Below are 24,598 nucleotides of genomic sequence, written 5' to 3'. Positions count from 1 at the left end.
GGATCTTTCAAAGGATTTTTTGCACTATGATCTTTCACAGTGAATTTTCTACTTTGAATCTTTGATTGCCCTCAAACAAACCAAAGAAAGAGAACAGAAGGGCAGCAGAGAATTGTTCCTCCTGTGAATTCAAATTGGTCCCTCATCCATCGTCTGTAATACTGATCACACAATAAGTTTCTCTTAAAATAGCACTCTTAACTTACAAGCTTCTTAAACAGGGAAGGCTTTTGCGAACTAACGACTGGCCATCTAGAGCTCTGAACGACTTGTGATTTTAACCACACATTTGTAGCCAAAATTTATGAGGTTGAGTCTCATAATGTTTAGGAGATCAAATCTTCTCATAGCTGTGGATAATGGGATTCGTAAAAGTCGGATAAAACTTAGATAAAATCCTAGAAAATTGGAGAACGTTGGCTTCAATCTCACATAGGTGAAAAACGAGAATAGTCATCAAGAACCGTCGGTCGACCAAAGAAGTAGATCAATAATTGCAGGAGAGAAGGATAGCAGGGTGGTAACCTTCACGGCAGTCCAAAAAAAAAAATGTAAAACACCCTTTTCTTCAACTCTTTCCATATACTTGAGTACAGGTAAAGGTTTTCTATCAACAATCTTGTAACTATATCAAAACAAACAAACACATTGGGTTACATATGGTGTGTCACGAATTTCATTGCTGTTGTGTGTACAAAGCATATTGGCCAAAGCAGATAGTAAACAAGTAACACAACATTGGCGGCCAACTATAAGCCTATAACCTAAAATTCATTTGTGTTTACCAACAGCGCCAGATGCTCTATCACATCTCTATATCATCCAGGTCTGGTAGAGGGAAACGAAGAATTGCAGCAATGCCAGTTATTTGTGCCAGTTCTGTTGATTTAAGAAGATAATTAGAGAGTTGATTCAGAATGTAAAACAAGTGTCAGGTACCTAAAGCAATGTTCATATGCAAAATGCAAATACTCACGTTCTCCTGAAACGTGCATAGAAGAAAATATGTGAACATTTCCCTTCGAATCCTTCACTGAGTTCACCAAATTGACATACTTTTGCCTCGTTACTACATCAGCATTCCTGTACACCAAGAAATTTGTAGTGTTACAGCTCTTTAAACATACATGACTCCAGCAATAAGAAGAGATTTCTGGAACAGTCCCCAGTTGGTTGATAATGGAATATGGTAAAGGAGGTAAAGAGGGCAGGTCATCTTGTTAACTCGTGAATAGCATTACCGAAATGAATGTGCAGGTGTGTGAATGAAATCCCGAAGCTCTATAGTGTCCATGTATGAGTTACCTAATCAATTAAACTGATAGTATGAATGAATATTTCTAAAAAAAGGTATCTACTTGGCGGCCCCATGTTTCACAATCCTAAATCTGACCTGTTACTGAAGACTTGAAAGACAACCAAAAAAGTAGAATAGCATTTCACCAAAAAAAAAAAAACAGAGAAAAATTTATACACATATGCAGGTATAAGTTCTTCAAAAGGTGTTAATATGTTCTTCAAAAATTATAAAATAAAAAATCATTTAGCAGCTTAGTAACGAGTCTGCAGAAAAGGCCAGGCACTGACCTGAACAGCTCATCTGTTATCAAAAGGGTTTGCACAGCCATTTGTTCATGAGCAACCTCAACATGTTTTGGTCCATAGCATGCACGATGTGGCTCCTGCCCAAGAACAACGATGATTAAGTTTCACGCAATACCAAGTATTCAAAAATCTCACAATATATTATCTTTCGTTATAGTTTCTTAATGAGTTTGAGAATCTAAAAAAGGACAAGCTAAATGAACTTAACATGAAGAATACTTTGAAGCCCAAAAAGGCTACCATTAAAAAATTATTTATAACTACACGAACTGACAAAAATTACATTCTCATAATGATGGGATGAATCAAAATTCTGTCCTCTATAAGAGGGAGAGTCAGTCACTTCACTTAACGTGACTGTCTAAACATGCTTATCAACACTAACACTTGATGTTCCATAATATGTCTTGTCAGTTGGCATTCAATGATAACCTTGAAAGCAACAAAAAAAAGCATTTCAGATTTAGAACCTGACATTTGAAAGCATACTGAAGAAATCTTGGAGAGCCCGGACCTGAAGACAAAAGACCAATAAATAATGTTATTGCAGGGTCTCGCTGTATAATTACTTAATGTAAGTTAACGCAGCTGCATTGCTGGAGTTGAGTTTTTTCTTTTTCAAAAGAAAAAGGAGACGAGTTCCTTTTTACAATTTTTTGCGTTACTAATGAACTGGAAACAAATTGCATAAATTGACCGAGTTGGGCAATGTTGTACCTCTTGTGCTGCTTTAGTATCTTTTATCAGATTCATAACATTTGGAGCATCCAGGACCTCTTTCAAACTATGCCTGCGGTTGCAAGAGGATATACACATGAAAAAGATTTAAAATAACAGAAGAGCTTAGGAGAGCAACAAAGCATTCTTTTTCTTTTACTGAGAAAATTAGAATCACATGCACTAGGAGAATAGTAACCACTGTACAATTTGAAACATTTACATGTTATCTAGAGCTTGATACCATATTAGGTAGCCACTGTTTCAAAAAAATGTCACCAACTAAAGAAAATAAGGCGTGATCATACTTGTAACCCGAGGTTGTATGCACAAGAACTATCCGTGACTTGTTCTCAATGATAGGCCTCAGCTGTTTTCTCTCTGCTTCCAACAATAAGTGACGATGAAACTGATCCTGCAGCACCTAACACAACATTAATATGACAAAACCATTTGAATTCTTTTACAAGTAGCTAATCCAAGTCATACCCGTTTATGGAAATTAGGAAAGCTTTAAATGTAGCACTAATAACTAGTCCACCAGTAAAAATGAGGCTTTGGTGAGTAATCACAATTTTGCAATAACAATGAGCAAGCTTTGCAGTCTCATACATACCTTTGTGAAACCTGGACTTGCAATCACAGCGCAGCGAACAACACTGAAATCAACATACTTCAAGAAAGCCTGGAGCATATAGACAAATGTTAGATTAAATACAAACTGTCTATTGAAATCTCAGGGAGCTTCAGTATAGACTCTAATTCACCTGTAACACATTTTCAAAGAACTTGCTCAAAGCCTGTCAAAAGTAAAAAAGATATTAGTAACGCAATGCAAGTCTCATGGCTTGCCAGATAAGATTAAACTCAGGAAAATTAAATTCTGAAAGGAAAAGGAAACATACTTTCTCATAACCTGCAACTGAAGGTCCATGCTTGCGTGGAATTGAAGTTTCTATCCGTGACCGAGTTATTGTCATACTGATATAATTAGTTTGAATAACATCAGTCTCAGGTCATTACAGTATAATCAATATTTTGAACACTTTTTGTTTCTAACTTGTGAGATTTTCAAAGAACAGACTTTCATAACATTAAAAAATTTACATGTAAATCAATAGTAGCTTTAGCACACATTTTAATAACATAATCAAGATCTTATCGCATACTGATATGATTAGCTTCAAGAACATCAGCATCAGGTCATTACACCATAAATGATATCTTGAACATCTTTTTTTTTTCTTAACTTGTGATGGAGATTCTCAAAGAACAGACTTTCATAAAATTAAAAAATTTACATGTAAATCAGTAGTAGCTTTAGCACGCATTTTAATACCATAACCAAGATCATATTTAAAGTAACCTCCAAAAGTAGATGGGGGAACTAGTAACTCGAGTGAGCGAGATAGTTTTCATATAGGCTTCAAAGTTCATCAATTTCATGAAACATCAACCGATGAAGCTCAAAAGGAATCATGCCCCTAATAAAATCAGACGCACCTTCTACCAACAAGGAGAATATGTGCTAATCCTTCTTGCATTATTACAACAGCTAGGTCAGCACTTGCCGCAGGATCTGCGAATTACAGAGAAAAGATCATCAGATAAATGGTTGAAGTTAAGTTCTTCAACTCCATATTTGGCACTCTAGATGACACTTGTAAGCAGTTAAGCACTTCTCAAAAGGCAATTTATGGGGTAGTGTAAATATTCTAAGAATCCAGTTTGTGTGTCTTATCATTACTTTGTCATACAAACTATTCCTTGGATTAGGAGGTGCCACTAGGCATAATATCACTGGCTATTTATTGTGTTGATGTAAATCGCATAGGTCTGAAGAGTGGTAGAATTTCTCTGTCTAAATGGATGGCCAGCCTGGGCAGGTATACTAGCCTACCATAGGCTGGACTCATTTATGTAGAGCATGCAATTGAAACAATTCTTATGAATAATTGATCCACATTAACATACTCTATGATATCCAAATGAAATAAATAAAGAAAAAAAAGGGCAAGAAAGATAAAATGTCAACAGTTACTAAAGGAGCTGAAATGTGGAAAAGAGAGGACATACCACAGGCTTGATTGAGTTCAAGCAAGGCCACTGAGTCCCACACATCCTAAAACATATAACACACAGTATGTCAAGAATCAGTAAGAAAAAGTGGTTCATATTTTAAAACCATATCTGATCGAAACATCATTTTTCATGACATGTAACTTCCATACGAATGCAAGAGTAACACATTGCAATAAAGAGCAGTTAAATATGCCTGAACAGATACAAATGTGTATTCATATAAATCAAGCACACACATGAAAAAAATTTCAATCCTAGCAAGTTTGTGTGTGGGACCGATGCCATGATTAAAGGCAGACAGATAGAAAACAGTTTCAGAAGTTGTGCCCAGAGTTTATGGTTAGATATGTTAGTAATTTGAGTTAATGGTGTGAAAGTGAACTATGACTCTGTCAACTCTTCTTAAAACAGTTGATTAGTGTGTTAAGATGTATTCAAATTAAAATGGGTCAAGATGTTTCTGGTAGTTAGCAAAAGTCCTACAAGCTCTGTCTTGGTTTCCAGCCACTTCATGAGATTCAAACTAATGGTCCAAAAACTACAGTCTATGGCTTAGAGATAAACAAGAGAATGAAAATTCCTAGAATCAATTCACCACGGACACATTCTCCTATCACCTTTGCTTCTCCGAGACAGTTCTAACATCTGGAGGGCAAGATTATCTTGATCACGGTTTATATCAAAGTTTGACAAGACGGTACCCCTCTAGCAAGTTATAATTTAGGGACTTCTAGAATGAATGATTTGATAACATATGCTTCATCTGTAAATCACCTCCATCTCCCAACCTCTATCGCCTAACACAATAAACTTGAGCACAGAAAGATAGACTTTGATTAATCTACGTCACAGACTTTCGTAAATGGAAATTAAATATGCAAAGGATTGAATGAAAGGTTATATACCACATGTCTAAAAAAATTAAAAAAAACATATATACATGTATAATGCATGTAGGAAGTAAATGAAAAGACATACCTTTTTTAAAATAAAAGGCCGGTGAAGCTCAAGTTCCAGAGTATGATGTGCTCCTATCTGCGGTAAGATAATGAGAAGTTTAACGGCAGCTCTTTCTTATTCGTAATGTAAAACAATGCCACATTTACCTTCACATGTTCATTTTCAAGGATATTCTTTCCGCTTACACGCACGACACCGCCTTCTTGATCATACTCAGGAACCTAAAAGAAAATATGAGAAATAAGAACATAACATCAAAACCAAAAGCATCAAAGACACGTAGAGAAACACCAAATCGACATTGATCCAACTTTTCTCCATACCTTGTCAACTTTTATTTCCAACTTGAGCTTCACACGCTCTGCATCTCTCCCACCGCTAGCCGCTTCTCTTAAAACTTTCCTGTTACAAGACATACACGACACCATGAAATATTGAAAACTATTCACCATTCAAAAACTAACCATGAGTAAACATAGAGCATTCAAAAACTACCAACTTGGAATTTATCGCAGATATTAAAACTCCATTTCTCAAGTAGAACTAAATGAAATCAGTACTAAACACCGAAATTTTTTAGATATAAAGAATGAATAGCAAAGAGCAGGACTTTACCTGACAGTGACAGAAATAACACTATCGCCAACAGCTATCAAGTTGAAAACATACCACAGATCATCGGAATCGAGCGGCACCATCTGCCGCACCGGAAAGTTCCAAAGTTAGCCGGAAAAAGAAAACGAAAAAGCAACCCAATGTTTTTGGTTGAAATTCAAGAAAGAAAGAAGAGATTACCTTAACTTTGCCGGGTCCGCCGCGAACGAAGTCCCTGTGAACAATCTTCATGGTCACTCACTTTTTGTGTGGAATCGATGGAGGAACAACAGGTTAAAAAGCTTTCGGTTCAGTGCGGGTGTGGCGGGCAAAACAGTCTTTTCAGTATTTTACTAGTAATCACGGTCGTTAATTATGATCAAACCCGAGTCACGACCTTGAGTTTCGAGAGATTATGCAAACCGTTATGTGTTTGAGTTTATTTTGTTTTATTTTCTTGAGTAAAATGTTTCGGTTAGTAGTAGTTCGAAAATACTGATACACAATTTCATATATTAAACCGTGTTGTGATTAGCTAACCTAACTAACATCGTCACCTCGGCGGTTCAAATATCGGAGAGGTTGATTAGCTATGCTAAATGAGCCGCGGTAAGACTGATTAGCATCAGCTAGGTCTTATTAGCTTAGGCATAATGACATTGTCTGGTATATAGGTGAGGTGGGGTAAATTTGTATAGTTTATGATATATCTTTTTCATCATATTGAATTATTGATGCATTTTCACTTTCATTCAGCTACGCGTCTCAACATTTCCTGCCTTTGTTGGTTCACTTGGTTCTTAAAACTAATTAAAGCTTTCAACTAAACAAAAAGAAAAAGAAAACATGTAATTAACGCTGAACAAGAGTACAACAACCACAAGTGAACATCAAAATTAGGGGTTAATTCAAATTCCCACAAAATTTGCTGCCAAAGGAAGATAATAGAAAATAGGTTCAAATGTCGAGGGATGTAATCTAATCATATAGCCTGAGATATCTCCAAAGTATCACTCTAGAAGAACCTCCTCTTGAGTACTGATCACTTCCTCTACTTCAACTTCTCTTGCTTCATACTCCTCCTCTTCATCACTCACTTCTCCATCCCTGAGCCTCTGCCTCTCCAGTTTTTCTGCTTCGTACAATTGCTTCCACTCAGCTACCCATTTCTCCCATTCTTCCTTCAACTCCCTTCTTTTTGCCCGGTCCTGCTCGCTCAATTGTTTTTCCACATCATTATCCTCAAGCTCATACCTTTTGCTATACTTCTTCAAATTCTTTGCGATCTCCTCTTCTTGCTCGGGAGTCAAGAAAGATGCTGGCCTTGGGCGCCACAAAAACTGCCACAGGCAACAAAGAAACCATTAGAATATGACTTCTTTATATATATTTTCTTCACATTATAGATATATGTTCATCAAACTGAACATGATTTGGATGATAGAAGCAACAGATTGATTCACCAAATCTTCAAAATAGCATTACCTGAAGAAAATGATCCTTCAATACCCGATAAAGTAGCTTGCCATTGAAGGTCCATATGATGTAACCATTCTCCATCTCATGAACTGAAGTAACTGCAGTAGCAACATATCTGAGGATGTAAAAGTAACACATCAGAACCAGATATGTAAGAGCGCATCTATATAATACTCAAAATAAAACAAATAAACCCATGCTATAGGCATATGTCTTGATATTACCTTCCAGTTGGATCCCATTCAATATCTGTTGCCATAAAGTGCTCTTGTGTTGCCATGGTTTCTTGCTCATCCACATTGTAAAATTCCAACTGCCCATTCAAACCTTTCAATCCTGCAAGTATTATAAAGCGCCCTGAAGGTGACCAGGAAAGAGCATTCGCCTGCTTGCCTTTGAGAGTAATGAGCTTTGACACGCGGCCTGTATTGTGAGCGGAACGCATCGAGTAGAAGCTTATATCAGGCCTTGGAGTGTCACCATGTATAATTGCAAATCTATGTCCCTTGGGCTCCCAGGCAAATGCAATGATCTTGTCATTTTTATTCTCAAGCTCTAGAACTTCAATGGGGATGTCTCGCTCTTTGATTCGGAAAAGTTCAAATCCTGTGTATGTACTTTTTTTTGTTTTTGTATACCGATCAACTTTAACAGCAAGATACTCCCCATTGCTTTGCCAGTACATCTTGCAATCACTAACACTGAAAAGATTCTTCTGCCTTAACTCCTCTTTACTAGGTATTTGAACAAGACTTACCTATTTGTATCATGTGAAGCAATAGTTAGACTAACCTATATGTAAAACAGGGAAAGCTTGGAAATAAAAAATGAAGCATAACTAGATAACTACTCACCCTAGCAGGTTGGTTCCCACCACCCAATTCCGGAACAAAAAGAGCAAGAATTGAATCAGTTGGCGACCAACTGAAGTCCATAACATTCTCAACCTTAATAGACTTTTTGTCCACAAGTGAAAACGTTTCTGTCTCATAAACAGATATAGCACTCTTTCCCATTCTGGCAAAGTACTTATCATCTTTTCCTCCACCCCATCTGCATAGATAACAAACAAAATCCATTAGAATATTGATGTCAATTGAAATCACACTGTTTGCTACGAAGGACAAGAACATTACTTGAACACAGGCCAGGACACGCCTGAAACACCTCCAGATCCTCCAATTGCAAAATCATCAGGAGTTCCCTTAAAATCTCTCATGACTTTTCCAGTTCTTACGTCAAAAATGTCTATGACAACCCTCTGTATGACAAGCACATGTTAGACATAGAAACAGGGGAAAACTAATTATAACAAAGTGATGAATCCAAAATAACTCACATTTGTATCGCGAGGATTGGTTGCTTCATGGCTGCTGTATGTCACCAAATATTTCTCACCAGGGGAAAAATCAATCAGCCTAACCTGCAGTTGGCAAATTGCAGCTAAACAGTTAGAACAAAAATAAAATAAAAACTATGAAAAACTACAAAGATGTAAAACCAGGAAATCAATAGCAACCTGTGGATGTGCATAACGCATTAGTCGTTTGAACTCATTGGTGGCACCTCCCCAAACCGCAGCACCCTGTCTGTGTACAGTTGCCAAATAAGTCCCCATGGGTGACCATTGCACAAAGCTTTCAGTCCAGTACTGCAAGCAAATACAATCATTCACTATCAAAATGTTGACACAAGACAGATGGGTCACATAGTAGGAGATGACAGAGGAAGAGAGTAATGGATCGCTGAGATACAGCATCCACTCACTTGACGCTTGTACACAAAATCAGGCTTCAGTTGTCGTGCATCATTCCAATAAACTTCAGTATCATTACCAGCACGGATGACAAACTGATCCCGTCCTTTTACATCAGTGAGCCAATTTTGAAGATTTTCCTGTAAATATTACAAGTAGACAGAATAATAAGCATATGAGTAAAATTTGAAACATTGTCACTTCTTTCCCCCTCATAGCCAGAAAGCGAATGTCAAAATCGAGGGTAAGCAGAAAGCATAAAAGGATAATGTGGAAGATATACAAGTCCTTTTTCCAGATAGTTGAAGATGATTATAGTGAGTCTATTTGATATTTCATGTAAATCCATAAACCAAAAAAGAAAAGGCTACTTGTTTAAGTACAGGTTAAACCCAAACAATAAGATATACACTAAACTAGCAATAAGGTTTATGACATTCATCTATCATCAGAGGTGACAAGACAAAGATATGTTTGTCAAGTTCCACACAAGAAATTATTCATAACTCAATAAAGTTGGAGTAACATACAATAAGTACTATAATCTGATAACCAACAGTGACAGGAACACAGAAACATATGAGATGAAAGTACAAAAATAATTACCCCGGGAGTATATGGCTTAATTTCAGGAGGAGCCCACTGATCAGGAACCTTCATGAACCTATCAAAGTCGTCAAACATGTTCACAGCAAAAATGTGTGACCTGTCCAGCTTGTATCCATGCGTCTTCTCCTTGGCGAGCTCGGCTTCCTACAATTTCACCAAGACAAAGCTTTATATATCAACCTATTATCGGAATGCCTCATGTTAAATCGATAATGTACACCGTTTCTAACTCACAAAAAACACAATACCTGAGGAGTATTGAACTCGATGAAGCAATATCCCATAGTTTTCTGCGTTTCGGGATCGAGAGGCATAAAGAAGCCATCTTCCCTGATCACACCAAGCTGACTGTAGATTTTGCGTATCACATTCTCCAGCTTCTCGAACTTCTCTATCGGCACCACCGGCAGGTTATCGACAACGATGATGTTGCCGAACCCGGACTCCATCTCCGAATCGACATCGTTGCCGACGTCGTCGTTGTCGCTGAAAAAAAAAAAATGAAAGATTGAAATCAGAACAAACGCAATTCAAATTTTTTCAAGAGCTGTAAATTGAGATTTGGATTCCTCAACGGCGCTAGGGTTAGGGTTTTACCTTAGAATCCCGCAGTTCTCTCCGGGAGGGAGACGGATTGAGTCGAGGTCTGGCGGGAGATCGATTCCGAGACGCGCCGCCGTCGCATCTATCTCGTGCATCAGCACGTCCGTCATGATTCTCTTTCCTTCAGAGCGAGAGCGAGAGAGAGAGAGAGGCGCCTCCGCTTTTCGGCAGCTGCAGAGAGAAAGATAAGAGTGTGCGGTGCTAGGGTTTCAGAGTGAAGCTAAATGTCACGGCTTTGTATCTGTTTGGGTTCCGGGTCGGTTTGTTTTAGACCCATTAAACCGTCTTTTTGACAGGGAAGTTTTCAAATTGTCACTCTGGCACCAATATTTTGTCAATATCATACTTCCTTCCCCGTAGTGTGCATTATCTCAATTCCGCCCACAGAGTTAATTCATTTTTCCCTTACAAAAATAATATATATTTTTTCCTTTTGCCTTTTACCTTTTACCTTTTTCAACAAGGTCAATGAACCGAGATTTGTATCAAAACTTGAGGTAAATATTGGTAAAGATATAGTCTCAATGTCTCATTACCTTATAAATTTTCAAAGGCTTAATTACAAATTTGTTACCTTAATTTTTTTGATGTTTACTGTTGTGTCAATTTGCTATAGTTTTTATTTATGTCATTTTGCCATATGAATTGGCCAAATTGCTACACGGTAGTGGAATAAGCCAATTCTTGTCAACTTTTTTCTCCAAATATCAACACGTGTTATGCACGTGGGGATATTCTCGTAATTTTCTTCCACCTGAAGAGGTCAAAGCACGTCTGAGCAGTGGCGAAGTTAGGATTTAAAGTTTGGGGGGTTGAGATTTAGTATAACATGATTTACCTTTATCATATCATATCATGAAAAATAAAATTTTAATGTATGATCAATGAATAATAAGTAAGTAGTTAATAGTATGTTGTTTTAATTATCTCTATGTTTTAATGTTGGCCAGTAATTCCTTCCTAAACTATTGATTTTCTGTTTATGAATGCATGAATATATTCCCTAGGGGGGTTGTAGATTTTCTCCTATTTCTCTAATGGCTTAACATAATTACATAGGTTAGAATTTACATCGACTTTTACTACAAGATCTCTGAATTTGGTGGGTGCTGGGGGAAATGTGTTGATCCCTAGAGAGCATGCTACCTTGAAAGCTGCTCCGAAGAAGAAGCGAGGACGTCCTTTCGGTTCTAAAAACAAGAAACCCTCCAGGGCACAAGCTTGGGCCAATACTAGCTCAGTGGAAGACATCTTTGACTCTTTCACCAAGTCTCCAAGCCCTTATGATAAGGGCAAGGGCAAGGAGAAACAGTAATTCTCTATTTTTTTTTGGTTTTGAACTTGAATAATTACTATGGTTTTGATCCATAATGGACTGTAGTTTTTTGTTTTTTCTCTAATATTTCTTGCTTTTCTGCTAGAAATAAGTGAACTAAATCTTTGTAATAAATAGTGCTAGCATGCCACGTCCTTAACTTGCCTAAATGTTTGGCAAGAGAAGGCATATATCCGTGTTATTCTGGCTTGAATATTAATGAAACTGTCGTATGGCTTTACCTGTCAAAAAAATTACATAGGTTAGAGAAATGTTTTAGGGGGGGGTCTGGACCCCCTCACATCAAATGATAGCTCCGCCCCTGTGTCTAAGGCTTCTATGTAGTTCTCTCATGCCACAAAGATCTCTTTGCACCCGCTGCCTTTCAGGAAGAAGCATAACCCACACTTCTCCTCTTTCTCCTCATCCTCCTCATGTTCCTCGATCTTCATATGTCGATGAAATCTGCCAACATTCACATAACAAGTTCGAACGGAAAACTATTATGTGATTTCATCAAATATGTCTACTATGTCGGCGCCTGACAAAAACATCTGTTGAGAGTCATACAATGGTTTTAAAACTAGTGTTATCTAACTTATCATGACACAGGGATTTTTTTCACCGTTGTAATGCATTTATTGGCGTAGTAATTGGAGGAGAAAAAGAAATTGACAATTACAAAGTTTTATACACGTGATGTTTTATAATGATAGATTGGATAACCATAACTTTCTGAATTTTCTCTAAAAGTTAAGGTTTGTTTAACATCTCTAATGGCTTTGAGTCTGAAAGACAAAATTATCTGGAATAATTTCTCACCTACTTTTAATTACAATTTATTCATGATTTTTTAGTTAGATGATTTCTGACTTTATTGTCTGTGGATTTTGAACTTCGCATAACAAAATTAAGTATGAGAAATACACTAATTCTAACGACATAGTTTATTGGGTTTAATCTAACGACAGAGTTTATTGGAAACATTGATCACATCATCATCACTGGTGGAGCTTCATATTATTCATTCATACATATACTCAATTCTTTCCCCAAAGATATATCTTTTTTTGAGTATCTCCAAACATATCATTGATGTGAGTAAGATATACACCATCATCTTTTACCGTCCATATTGTATGATCTCCGCCACAATCATTATAAAACTCTCGTGTAGCTCGAAATGCAACAAACCTTGAATGATTATCCTTCCACCATATATGACAATGAAAAAGTGTGGAAAGCCAAATGTTGATCCGAAATCCAAACTCATATTGTTCATTAACAGCAAGACTATGAACACCAAGATCATCGTCTTTAGATTCACAATGGTGATAAAGTCTTTGTCCATTGCTCAGATTGTTGACGATACGTACAAACTTCTTTGTCCATGGCAACTGTGAATTACCCGAACGAAATGCTAGAGCAAAGAGCAAGACAACACAGTAAATTTGTCCCAACTTCATTTTCAATTTTCTAGTGAAATTGACTAATGATAGAGTTTGATTGTGCTGCATACTCTTTCATGTATTTATACACAAACATAAGATTGTTTTGTGGTGATTAATTTCTTACCACTTTATTTGGATTTTACTTTGTAAGATTCAAACCTATTTTCCTTTCAAAAAAAGAAAAAAGATTCAAACCTATTTAAATATTATGGCGTTATGTAATTGGTGCATGTATATGAAAGCAAAACTTAAATTATATATGATAGATTTTAGATGAGATTAAGGCCCTGTTTGGTCTATCTTCTCTTTAAAAATAAAAATAAAAAATCAGCTTCTATCCGAACTTTTAGATTTTATAGCATTTGGTATATCAAAGAAAACAGCTTTTTTGAAAATTATAGGTCACCGACAATAGCTTTTAGAAGCAACCTAAAGGTTACTTTTAAAAACAGTCATAAAAACACAAATTTATGTATTTTGACTTTGCAGTAGTTTTAGAACTAATATTTACCAAACAGGAACCATTTAATTCACAGCTCATTATTTTCACAGTACAACATAATCATATTTTTTTTTAAATCACAGTAATACCAAACTAGCCCTAAGAATACATTATAAACTAGCCGTGCATATGATATTTTGAAGAGCGCTATGTGCATGTATTAGATTTTATTTTTTTAACCAATTTGAATAATTATTTGGATATACCATTTACTATATATAGCAAGATTGATTTCTCGTTATGAATCAAAAGATGTGTATATGATTATCTCCTTGAGGATTACTCTATATAGCAAGATTGATTTCTACTTTTGAACCAAAATATGTGTATATGACTCTCTGCTCGAAGATTACTGTGTGCACATATTAGATTTTATTTTTTAACCAATTTTAAATAGTTATTTGAATGGTTATTGCTATTAACACTTTTTTTTTCTATTAACACACTCCATCTATTTTTCATCCACACATTTGTATTTTACCACTTAAATTTGATTGATGATTGATTTTCACCATATAAGGGATGTGTTAATAGCACCACCAAATCACTGTCGATATCTCCATAATTTTGTCCAAATCTTTTTGTTTTGTTAATCAACATATAAATTGTATGGATATGGAAATTTCACCAACACATTGTTAATAAACTTTATTAATTGAGCATAAGTAGAACATATGAACCGTTGCATCAATTTAGCAATCCATGAAATTTATTGAAAACATATGTACATACATGCATGTATTCAACTTTTACCCCAAAAGATATATCCAATGGTCTGCCAAATATACTCCGTTGTCTTTGGCTGTCCATATGCAATGATTCCCGCCACCACAATCATCATAAAAACTCTGTTCACATTTAAATGCAACAAATCTCAAATGATTATCCTTCTACCATAAATGACAATGAAAAAGTGCGGTGATCCAAAAGTTGATCCGAAATTCAAACTCAAATTGCTCATTTACAACAAGACTGCGAACACCAAGATCATCGTCTTTAGATTCACAATGAAAATAAAGTCTTTGTCCGTTACTCAAATTGTTGATAATGCGTACAAACTTCTTTTTTCCCCAATGCAAATGCATGGAATTACCTAAAGGGAATGCTAAGGTAAGGAGCAAGACAGTAGATTTGTCCCAACTTCATTTTCAATTTTCTAATGGAATTGCCTAATGATGGAGTTTGATTGTGATGCATACTCTTTCATGTATATATACACAAATATAAGATTGCTTTATGGTGATTAATTTCTTACCACTGTATTTGGATGTTAATTTGGGCTGTTACTTTGTAGATTCGTATGGAAACATATTCAAATTTTATGGTGTCATGTAACTGGTGCATGTATACTGAAATATGTACAGTATACATGGTGACATTTATGGACAAGATTAATTATACATGGTAAAAAAATAGAATGGTGTATACGATATCTTCTCGTTGTGGATATGATGGTGTATACGATATCTTGAAGATTTGTTGTGTGCATGTATTAGAATTTATTTTTTAACCAATTATTTTTTACCTGATAATTGTCTTCCATATCTAATAAGATTTCTTTCTTCGTAATTTAATTCATGGTAATTCCATAAATTATTGGTTGAAATATTTGAAGTATCCAACCAAATTAATTTTCTTGTCCAAAATAATTAAGGAAATAAAAAGCTTATTTTGACCGAAATTTTGTTTTATTGATAACAAAAAAGAATTTTAATCGATCATAAAATTTTACTAACATTTGGTTTGATAGAGACATTTTATCCAGCGGCATAGTCCCCCTTCTATATACTAAGTTCACGACTCTAGCTACCATATCATAAAAGTTCAACACTAGTTTGTATACTTAAATCATGACTTCTGAATGCATAAATAAAGAACAAATACATTAACAACAAAGAAATACAAGTTTTTATGTTTGTTCTCTGGCATACGGTGATATATGGCGTGACATCAGTTTCTACAAAAAAAAAAGAAAAAAAATTCAGCGTCCAACAAAAAAAAGTTGCATCTATCGTATTATTTGAAGCGTATTTACAGACTTATATATGAATCATTTTTGTTAGTGTACTCTTGGCAATTTTGTACTCTCACGTATGAAGGGCCGATCATTCGTTTTGTATAACAGTGGAGGCCTAAAGAAAGCAACGAAACCCATCCCAACTCAGACCCGACCCAGAAACAGGTGCCAGATGCTGGAGCTAGCCGTAGCCACGTTACCAATCTTGTATAAGCTGCATGTTTGCATGCAAATTGCAAGAGGCTACTGCAACAGTGGCAGTGCCATACTCACAACGCGTGTCATATATTCAAATTTCATTTCAATCTATCCCTTTATGGGTTTTATTTGTTTTTATATACTGCGACTGGTTTATTTTTTCAGATAATATATAGAAATGAAAATCAAAACCCTAGCTATAGATCAGAACAGAACATATATATCCTGCGAAACCATAAAACGATAGGAGTAGGTGATGAACTGGTTTGCTGATAGCTCCCAAGATTTTACTATGATATTGGCTCAAGCTAAGTAGCTAGCTAGCTCTCCAGGTTCAGGTAAGATTTGCAGTTGTTGCCTTGTAGGATTAGTCGATTTCTTTGTTTGTTTTCTTAGAAATTTACCTTTATTTTTGCAACTCTGATATTAGATTTCCTTTGATTTCATTTCTTCTGTTTCAATTGTGCTGTTCTGGGGTAGTATTAATTTGCAGCTTGCTAGATGATAACCTTGAGTGTAATGATTTGTTCTCGTTTCCTAAGCAGATTGATTGTAAAGTTTTGAAAAAACTTAGAAATGAATTGTCTTGCTATTTATGTATAGAATGGAATACCCAACTGAAGAGTGTGAGATAGAAGAAGAAAGTTACTACTCTGAGCACTCTCCGCAAGTAGATTATAGTACTGGCAAGGTGAGTTGGATACTGAACAAGGGATGGGGGATTGGGAAGAAACTATTGATGACTGGTGCAGTCATTTCTTCTGCACCTTTCGTTCTCCCACCGCTTGTTGTTACGTCTGCAATAGCGTTCGCCTGTTGGGTTCCTTGCGGGGTTGTGATGGCGAGTTATACTTGTTCTGAGAAGTTTATGAGTAAGTTGCTCCCTTATAATAGTAATGAGGATGAAGTAGAGTTTGAGGATGCGGAAGAGGATGTAAAGGTGGATGTTGGTGAGTATTTGGATATGGAGGAAAAACCTCTCTTGGAGGGGATTAATGGGGCGAGAATGGAAGGGTCGAGATATGAGTACAACGATGATGTCCTGCTAGATGAGAATGCAATCAGTGATGGGGTGGATCTCGTGGTGTTCAATGTCATTGAGGACGGGGAGGAGTTCGGAGTGTCGCCAATTGAAGTGACAAGTGTGAGACTGGAAGGAAGTGAAGCTCAAGAAAAAGTAAGCGACTTATTGGAAGGGGAGGAATTGGTGAAGGAGACAAGGGGATTGCTAGAGAAAATTAGGGATGAAGGCAGTGCTGATGATGGAATGGAAATGGAGAATCATTATTCAGTTGGAACTCCAGGATCAAGGAAGGATTCCATGGATATATTACTAGATAACAATGTAGTCAGTGATGAGGTGGACATATATGTGTCAAATGCAATTGATGGGGAGAAGGAGATTATAATTGAAGAACCTGAGGAAAAAGAAATAGTAAATGACTTCATGGAGGATGAAGAATTGGTGAAAGAAACAAGGGGATTGCTAGAAAAAATGAGGGATGCTGGCAGTGCTGATAATGGTGCAGTGGCAATCTCAGAGCCCTATGCAGGAGTCATTGAACAAGGTGAGGAGGAGATGGATGAGATAACAAAAAGTAATTTTGAAGAGACAGAGAGGGCAGTTGACAAGACATCAACTGATGCTGAGGGCTTGGGTATACCTACTAGTACCATGGAAGGTGGATTGCCAAAAGAAAGTGAAAAATCTGAAGAAAAAATACATGTGACCGATGTGAATGCTGTTTCTGAAGATTGGGAAAGTGTATCAGAAAGCGAAAATGCTGACAACAATTTTGGAGTGGAAAGGCAAATAGGAGAAATCAGGATTGTTAACAACATTCTAGGGGCAGAAAAGTCTATTTCAGAAATGACTGTTGATTTGAGGGTTGTGAGCACAGTTGTGGCAGAGACACATGTTCCTGTGGCGAACAAAGAGGAAGTACTGCAAGCAGAGAGAGCGGAGAACAATATCAGTCACGTCACATTTCCTTCAATTAATGAGAAGGAAAATGTTGTTTCCGCGAATGCAGATGCGAGAAAGATTGCTGATGAAAGCGGCCTTTATGTGTTTGATGAGAATAATGCATCAGGTGAGCAAGGCACGCATACTTTTGATTACAGTACTTTTATGTGTGAAGGTGAAGTTGACACTCATCTCAGTAATTTCAGATACTGTATTTGTCCATAGGATTATTTGTTTCTTAGGCACTAATTTGACCTGGTGACATATATGCACTCTTCAGGTAATGTGGGTGGAGAAGGTGCCGACTTTGCAGGGCTTTCAATTTCAAGCAGGGTCAGTGAATCTACCGATGCTAAGATATCTTCTCAGAAGGACAACATCCATTCCAATGGGGTTAGAGATTTGATTCATGCTATTCTGACATAAATTTCACATCTCTAGTTTAATATCTGGTTTAATACTTGCTAAACATCTTGGTGAAAAGTGATGTAACGAGTTGCTATTGCATTGTTAGAACAATGCCTGCTGGGAGAGGGGTTAATAGTTAAAATCTTCCTTGCAATTTCTCGTTCAGAACAATTTCTTACATATTTGAGTATTTCATTTGATGTTTGTGTTTTTATGTATCTTATATACAACTATGTTTTCACCCTGATGACAAGCCCAAGACAGAACATATGTTAGTTTCCTGATGCTATTATCCATGTACACGTGTAGCTGGGAGTAAAATTCATCCAATGCTCAATATGCTTGTTTTTTGGTTGTTCATGTCAATTAGACATGTGATCAATTAATTGCTGTGCTGAAGTAGTGTCCGGTCAAAGACATGTTAATCACTGCTTGGCTATAATATGGATAGAACGAGGAAAGCTTGACAAATCAGTATAGTCATAATGGGAGAATTGTCGGAATATTTCAGTAGGAACATGCGTGTGTTGTGCAGTATTCAGCAGGTTGTACATGTACACTGCTTTCTGAGTGCATTTATCTTAGCTTAGCAGACACAATCAATTTGTATCTCCGTCTGCATTATTTTTCTGTGAATTATTGTGGCTACTTTATCTGAATTATTGACTCGTTGGCTTGTTGCTTCTTCAGGTACTTAAAAACGAGGACAAGATATGGAAACAGATTGAAGCTATACAAAGCATTGTCGGATATAAAGTCACACCCCATGCAAGTTATATGGAGGAACTGAAGGCTCTTTACATCTTCACTGGAGTAGAGCCTCCTTCATCGTTCAACGACCCTCCTGATCTTGCACAAGTCGACAACAAACTCCGTTTTCTCATGTCCATTATTGGACTGAAATAGCCAGTAGTGCTTGTTCGTAGACTATCCACTGTCGCTTTCCAGATTACATAGCATACCAAGACATCTTACGTATTTGGTTAACCTATACTAATAGGGTATCTTAGTGTTATGTTTCGTGCAACAGCTGTTCTGATTTGTATCAGTCGTGAACGTTATCGTCCTCCCATGTATTTTCTATTTGGTTATGTGTTTAAGACTTCAAATCCATGGTACCGCTATGAGTTCATACTTGATAGTGGTGGTAAGGTGTGCAGTTTATGCTTCCATGCTTCAATCAAATATGAAAAATCAGTAGTAGTCTGATCACAAACACTAGTACTTCATCAAAGTATAGACCGAATTTTGCAGCCATACATATCTGATATCTCGATTTGCAAATCCGAGAAGAGCTAAAGATGTCACAAACATAAAGCTAGAAAGTCTAGTACTATAGTTCACTTGAGCTCTCTCAAACCAAAAAGCATGACTGAAATAAGTCAAATTACGGTTCAGGCCCGAATCCAAGAATGAATTGGTCGGGTCGGGTTCTGAGAGCACACGTGACACGTGGGGGCGGCAAAGACCCAACAAGAGGTGGCCAATGGAGTCTTGACCTCAGAGACGGAGAAAACACAGACAGAAATCTCGAGAAACCAAGCAACAAAGGGGATCTGCTTCTGTTTCTCTCACTCACACGTTAGACCAATTCTTCTCCTACCTCGTTTAGTTGGTTTTGTCTAGAAAAAAAGAGAGAGGAGAGAGAGTGTGAAATTTATATTTACGATTCCAGCTAAGTATTTATATGAATGAGTTGAATGAGAACTCCGCCTTCTCTGCTATCTCTCTCTATTGACTCAGCTCTCCTCAACATCGCCACCATCTCCGATCTCTCTCCTCTCCCTGACCACATACTCTGTGATCTCTTCTTGGTACACTCTTTCTTCTCTATTTGCTTCATTAGATTTCAGTCACTTTTTCATTGAGTGGTTCTGGTTTGAGACTTTGAGGTGTTAGAATATGGATTGCTTTGTGGTTTTGGGGTGATGGGCAGGCTTAATCTGGTGAGATATGAACTGGGTTTGTGTAAAGTTTGAGTCTTTCATTGTGGTTGATACTGGTTTTAGTGTTGTGCTTTGGTTTATTTGTTTATAAGGTGCTTTTGATTTGAGACGTTGAGGTGTGAAGTAATAGACTTCTTTATGGTTTTGGGTAATGTGAAAGTTTAATCTTATGAACTGGGTGTGCTTAAAGTTTGAATTTTTCGTTGATAAGTGTGTGCTGTTTATAAGTTTGCTTCATTCGTTCATTTAGTGCGTTTGGTTTGAAGTGAAGAGTAATGGATTTGTTTCTGTTTTGGGGGAAATGGGCAAGGTTAATCTGGTGAGATATGAACTGGGTTTGTGTAAAGTTTGAGTCTTTCATTGTGATTGATGCTGGTTTTAGTGTTGTGTTTTAGGTTTGTTTGTTTATACAGTGCTTGTGATTTGAGACTTCGAGGTGTGAAATAATGTAGTTCTTTATTGGTTTTGGGTAATGTTCAAGTTCAATCTTGTTAGATTTGAACTGGGTGTGCTTAGAGTTTGAATCTTTCATTGTTAAGTATGTGTTGTTTGTAAGTTTTCTTCATTAGTTGTAAGTTCAACTTGATTGTGTTTTGAAGATTTCAACCTTTTGGAGAATGTTCTTTGTGTGGCAAATGTTGAGTAAGATTATGCGTTCTGAATGTTTGAAGGCTATCCCTTCATTGTTGATGATTTTGCCATTGCTATATTGGATGTGCTAATCCTCTGGGGCCACACGGCTCACTCATGGGATCTAATTTTGTGACTTCATGAGCTAATGAAGTTCCGCAAGTGTTGCAAAGATATGACATTGAAACCATATTTACTTAGGATGGGGAAATGTTTGTTTAACACAGTCGAATGACATGCACACTCCCCTTATGAACAATCATAGTGATGCCATTCTGTGTTTGTTTCTTTTTCTTATAGACCCCATGCTTTGTTTGATGAACATTCAATAATAGATTTAATGGGAGTTCAAGTTGAAATTTCACAAGAAATTTTAATGCAACAATAATACGGTGTTGTAGTCTTATTCTACTTGTGGCTTCTGTGCTGCTATATTGTGTTCATGGAACATCTGCTGAATCTTGTTATACCTTTTCTGTTATAGTGACACTTGCTTACTTGACAGAAAACTTTGAGTGCTGGAAAGCTGAACGAGAAAGTCTTGAAGCTATTCATAGCAACTGGCAAGGATGAAATCCTTTCACTAATTGAGGCACTCAATATCCGACAGATCCATAGCCCTGTCCTTCCTACCAGTAAGTTACATTTCTAGATTTCGCTTGTCCTCAGCTATCAAGCTTATTTAGGTGCACTCTTCTTTTGACCTCCTGGTATCTCTTGCAGGATGTTCTGAAAAATTTTGAGACTGTAATTGTGTTCGCACACTGTATAGCATTTTGAAGTGACAGATATAATAACTACAAAACACCAAGCAGTACTGATTTCTCAGAGTCTTCCAAGATGTCTAACACAACCATCAATGACAGTGATGTTGACATTGTGGTTGCGGCAATCAACCCAGACCTGAAATCATTCTTGGATGAATGGAGACCTTTTATCTCCCAGTTTCATCTGATTATTGTCAAAGACCCTGATATGAAGCAGGAACTCCAGATTCCAGAAGGATTTAATGCAAATGTCTATACCAAAGCTGACATAACCCGCATGGTGGGTTCTACCACCTCCATTGCCTTCTCAGGTTACTCATGTAGGTACTTTGGTTATCTGGTATCACGGAAAAAATATATTATCTCAATTGATGATGACTGCACCCCGGCTAGGGACAGCAATGGTGATTTAGTAGATGTTGTTGCGCAGCACATTACCAACCTTAAAACACCAGCAACCCCTTTCTTTTTTAACACACTCTATGATCCGTTCCGGAAGGGAGCAGATTTTGTTCGCGGTTACCCATTTAGCCTGCGAAGTGGGGTTACATGCGCGCTATCCTGTGGACTGTGGCTCAATTTGGCAGACCTTGATGCGCCAACTCAGGCCCTCAAGCCAGAACAGAGGAACTCTCGATATGTGGATGCTGTTTTGACTGTTCCTGTGAGAGCCTTGCTGCCTGTAAGTGGAATCAACATTGCTTTTGATCGTGAGGTGGTTGGGCCAGCGTTGTTCCCAGCTTTGAGGTTGGCAGGAGAGGGGAAATTTAGGTGGGAGACGATGGAAGATATATGGTGTGGAATGTGTGTAAAGGTTATATGTGATCACCTGGGGCTTGGTGTAAAGACTGGGATGCCTTATGTATGGAGAAAAGAACGAGGTGATGCAGTTCAAAGCTTGAAGAAAGAGTGGGAAGGGGTGAAGCTGATGGAGGAAGTGGTCCCTTTCTTTCAGTCAGTTAGGTTGCCACGATCAGCAGTTACTGCAGAAGATTGTGTTGTCAGTATGGCAAAAACAGTTAAGGAGGAGCTGGGAAAGGTGGATCCTATGTTTGCTCGTGCATCAGATGCCATGGAGGCGTGGGTGAAGCTCTGGAAGTCAGTGGGATCATCATCATCTGGAGCTTAATTGTTGAGCTTTGATCCAGCAGTTTTATCACTTTATGTTTTAGCTTTTCTTTAACAGTATTTTACAACTATAGATTTCCTCAATGTTGATCTATCCCTTATGACTGACTATAATGATGAATTTGATATCTAGTACGGGTTTGGAAATAAAAGATATTATGCTAAAGTAAATTTGATATCTCGTTGTTTTCAGAATTAGTTACTTTGATATTTCAGAATTAGTTACTTCTTGAAAGACTATCCAAGAAAAAGATCTTATGCCAAAGTAAATTATACTGAGAGTTGAGCTTAGAAAGTAGAAGAATAATGTAATTCAAAATCAGACAGTCACAGAATTACACAAGTAAACAATAGTCTCCTACATGTTCCTGCAGTCATTATGTACTACATCTTTATATATCATCCAATTCGGGTAGCGGGAGATGAAAAATTGCAGCAATGCCTGTAATTTGTGCTAGTTGTCTCCTGAAACAAAAACATTATATTTTTGCCTCACTACTACATCAGCATTCCTGAACAAAAATATGTATCTGATTTCACACAGCAAGTGGACCTTGATGAAGTGAAAATCAGATACCTTCATAGACAGTGCCACACTGCAAGTAAAAAATAGTCTCCTAGGAGAATTGCACGAGGGCCAGAGTTTGCAAAAGCAAGTGAATAAGGACAAACCATTCAACTAGGAGAATTGCATTTAAAACAATGATGCATCAAAGTCAATCAGCAAAAGCAAGTGAATAAGAACAAACCATTCAACTAGGAGAATTGCTTATAAAACAATGATACATCAAACCCAATCATTTTGGTAGATAAGGACATAAACACACACATTAAAAATATGAACACAGAACCTCAATTACAATAGGCTTTCCTAGGTGAGCTGAGAAAGCACCTGAGTAGCCTTGTCATCGAGCCATTTGCAGCATCTTGATCTACCAGCTTGAAGCAGCTTCTCCTGAGGAGTTTTCTATGTTTCAACTACTGTTTGCTTCAGAATGGGATTAAACAATAGGCTAAGAGACCTAGTTGAACACATGGACTTTCTCCTCCTTATATACTGGCCAAAACCTTTTTCCCAGACTCCCTTGTAAGGAGTCATAACCTACTTGAATGTTCATCTGATATAGAGACTTGCTATCTATAACTTATGTTGATCAGGTCAGTCAGCTGAATGGAATCAAAAATTACTGATAGGTGCTGGATCATCTAATAGTCATCGGGTACTGATGTTAGAAATTGGCACAAGCTTGCAATCTTGTCATGCGTAGGCACAAAAAGCTGATAATCATACTCACTACCAGACCAAGAAATCATTTTATCTCCAGGGTAATATTTGTAAGAGGCCCGAGCATTAACATCATTAAAGACGAGTACTTCGATAATAATTGTATCGGGATTCTCAGAGTTGCATTTTCCTTTGGCAACAAATTGTGTGGTCCAAAAAATTATCGCTAGAGCTGACCAAAGTTTGCCTCAACACAACTCATTTGAGATGTTGTATGGCATCCCATACGAGACAGCCATAATCATCTTTTCCATATACTGTTGGATGAGGTTATAATTCCTAGCCATTGTATGGAGCACATGCTCTCTCCTAAACATCAATTGTTTTAATTTCTTCACCTTTTTCTTACTTCTCCACAAAACTGCCCCACAAGCCCTCCAGAAGCAGGGTCTTGCAGAGTAGCAACAATTGTAGCTGTTAAAAGCTCATCAACAACATTTTCAGTTGTTAATGGTTTGTTATCAACTCCTCCATAAAAAGTTTCAAAAACTTGAATCCTGAACCACATCCATATACTTCATTTTCTTCAATTTGAACATATTCACCCCTGCCAACATGAGCAATACCATTGCGATATCCA

The 24,598-nt window shown here is 37.1% G+C and overlaps 4 protein-coding genes across 8 annotated transcripts; 2 read left to right on the top strand and 2 right to left on the bottom strand.

Annotated features, from left to right (window-relative positions):
• Positions 1–566: 566 nt before the first annotated feature.
• On the bottom strand, positions 567–6,229 carry LOC101308587 (protein pelota-like). The gene is made up of 16 exons (XM_004302097.1): positions 6,160–6,229; positions 5,980–6,062; positions 5,688–5,766; positions 5,511–5,585; positions 5,383–5,439; positions 4,399–4,444; positions 3,826–3,901; positions 3,228–3,303; positions 3,090–3,122; positions 2,939–3,007; positions 2,631–2,737; positions 2,323–2,395; positions 2,081–2,119; positions 1,588–1,682; positions 977–1,083; positions 567–879 (listed from the first exon to the last, which is right to left on the bottom strand). The coding sequence occupies exons 1-16, from the start codon at positions 6,208–6,210 to the stop codon at positions 806–808; spliced, it is 1,140 nt and encodes a 379-aa protein (XP_004302145.1). The 5' UTR covers positions 6,211–6,229; the 3' UTR covers positions 567–805.
• A 554-nt stretch (positions 6,230–6,783) lies between these two features.
• On the bottom strand, positions 6,784–10,601 carry LOC101308294 (eukaryotic translation initiation factor 3 subunit B-like). Its single transcript, XM_004302096.1, has 11 exons — positions 10,400–10,601; positions 10,051–10,288; positions 9,800–9,946; positions 9,205–9,333; positions 8,957–9,088; positions 8,777–8,860; positions 8,574–8,698; positions 8,292–8,490; positions 7,662–8,194; positions 7,444–7,552; positions 6,784–7,298 (listed from the first exon to the last, which is right to left on the bottom strand). The coding sequence occupies exons 1-11, from the start codon at positions 10,513–10,515 to the stop codon at positions 6,969–6,971; spliced, it is 2,142 nt and encodes a 713-aa protein (XP_004302144.1). The 5' UTR covers positions 10,516–10,601; the 3' UTR covers positions 6,784–6,968.
• A 5,493-nt stretch (positions 10,602–16,094) lies between these two features.
• Positions 16,095–19,435, top strand: LOC101307804. Of its 2 annotated transcripts, XM_004302095.1 has the most exons (4): positions 16,095–16,226; positions 16,434–17,981; positions 18,135–18,247; positions 18,953–19,435. In XM_004302095.1, exons 2-4 carry the CDS (start codon positions 16,484–16,486, stop codon positions 19,166–19,168), a joined length of 1,827 nt encoding a protein of 608 aa, XP_004302143.1. In that variant the 5' UTR covers positions 16,095–16,226; positions 16,434–16,483; the 3' UTR covers positions 19,169–19,435. The 2 variants fall into 2 exon arrangements, with proteins under 2 accessions (XP_004302143.1, XP_004302142.1); XM_004302094.1 differs by lacking the exon at positions 16,095–16,226 and having other exon boundaries at positions 16,285–17,990.
• A 261-nt stretch (positions 19,436–19,696) lies between these two features.
• LOC101306933 (probable UDP-arabinopyranose mutase 5-like) lies at positions 19,697–22,928 on the top strand. 4 transcript variants are annotated; one of them, XM_004302090.1, is made up of 3 exons: positions 19,697–20,076; positions 21,344–21,473; positions 21,668–22,928. In XM_004302090.1, the coding sequence occupies exons 1-3, from the start codon at positions 19,963–19,965 to the stop codon at positions 22,732–22,734; spliced, it is 1,311 nt and encodes a 436-aa protein (XP_004302138.1). In that variant the 5' UTR covers positions 19,697–19,962; the 3' UTR covers positions 22,735–22,928. The 4 variants fall into 4 exon arrangements, with proteins under 4 accessions (XP_004302138.1, XP_004302139.1, XP_004302140.1 ...); XM_004302091.1 differs by having other exon boundaries at positions 19,891–20,076; positions 21,562–22,928; XM_004302092.1 differs by having other exon boundaries at positions 20,027–20,076; positions 21,323–21,473; positions 21,562–22,928.
• Positions 22,929–24,598: the final 1,670 nt, after the last annotated feature.

Source organism: Fragaria vesca, linkage group LG6, assembly GCF_000184155.1.
Source record: "Fragaria vesca subsp. vesca linkage group LG6, FraVesHawaii_1.0, whole genome shotgun sequence".
Taxonomy (NCBI): Eukaryota; Viridiplantae; Streptophyta; class Magnoliopsida; order Rosales; family Rosaceae; genus Fragaria; species Fragaria vesca.
Note: the sequence above shows the minus strand (reverse complement) of the source record. Positions and strands in the feature narration are given on the sequence as shown.

Coding starts and splice junctions, on each gene's coding strand:
- LOC101308587 (XM_004302097.1), bottom strand. CDS start 6,210: ATGAAGATTGTTCACAGGGACTTCGTTCGCGGCGGACCCGGCAAAGTT. Junction 5,586..5,687: donor TGGAAATAAAAGTTGACAAG/GTATGGAGAAAA, acceptor ATTTTCTTTTAG/GTTCCTGAGTATGATCAAGA. Junction 3,304..3,825: donor ATTCTCCTTGTTGGTAGAAG/GTGCGTCTGATT, acceptor TAATTATATCAG/TATGACAATAACTCGGTCAC.
- LOC101308294 (XM_004302096.1), bottom strand. CDS start 10,515: ATGACGGACGTGCTGATGCACGAGATAGATGCGACGGCGGCGCGTCTC. Junction 8,861..8,956: donor TGCGTTATGCACATCCACAG/GTTGCTATTGAT, acceptor TGCCAACTGCAG/GTTAGGCTGATTGATTTTTC. Junction 7,553..7,661: donor GAATGGGATCCAACTGGAAG/GTAATATCAAGA, acceptor TTACATCCTCAG/ATATGTTGCTACTGCAGTTA.
- LOC101307804 (XM_004302094.1), top strand. CDS start 16,484: ATGTATAGAATGGAATACCCAACTGAAGAGTGTGAGATAGAAGAAGAA. Junction 17,991..18,134: donor TAATGCATCAGGTGAGCAAG/GCACGCATACTT, acceptor TGCACTCTTCAG/GTAATGTGGGTGGAGAAGGT. Junction 18,248..18,952: donor ACAACATCCATTCCAATGGG/GTTAGAGATTTG, acceptor TTGCTTCTTCAG/GTACTTAAAAACGAGGACAA.
- LOC101306933 (XM_004302090.1), top strand. CDS start 19,963: ATGAGAACTCCGCCTTCTCTGCTATCTCTCTCTATTGACTCAGCTCTC. Junction 20,077..21,343: donor TACTCTGTGATCTCTTCTTG/GTACACTCTTTC, acceptor CTTACTTGACAG/AAAACTTTGAGTGCTGGAAA. Junction 21,474..21,667: donor TAGCCCTGTCCTTCCTACCA/GTAAGTTACATT, acceptor CTGATTTCTCAG/AGTCTTCCAAGATGTCTAAC.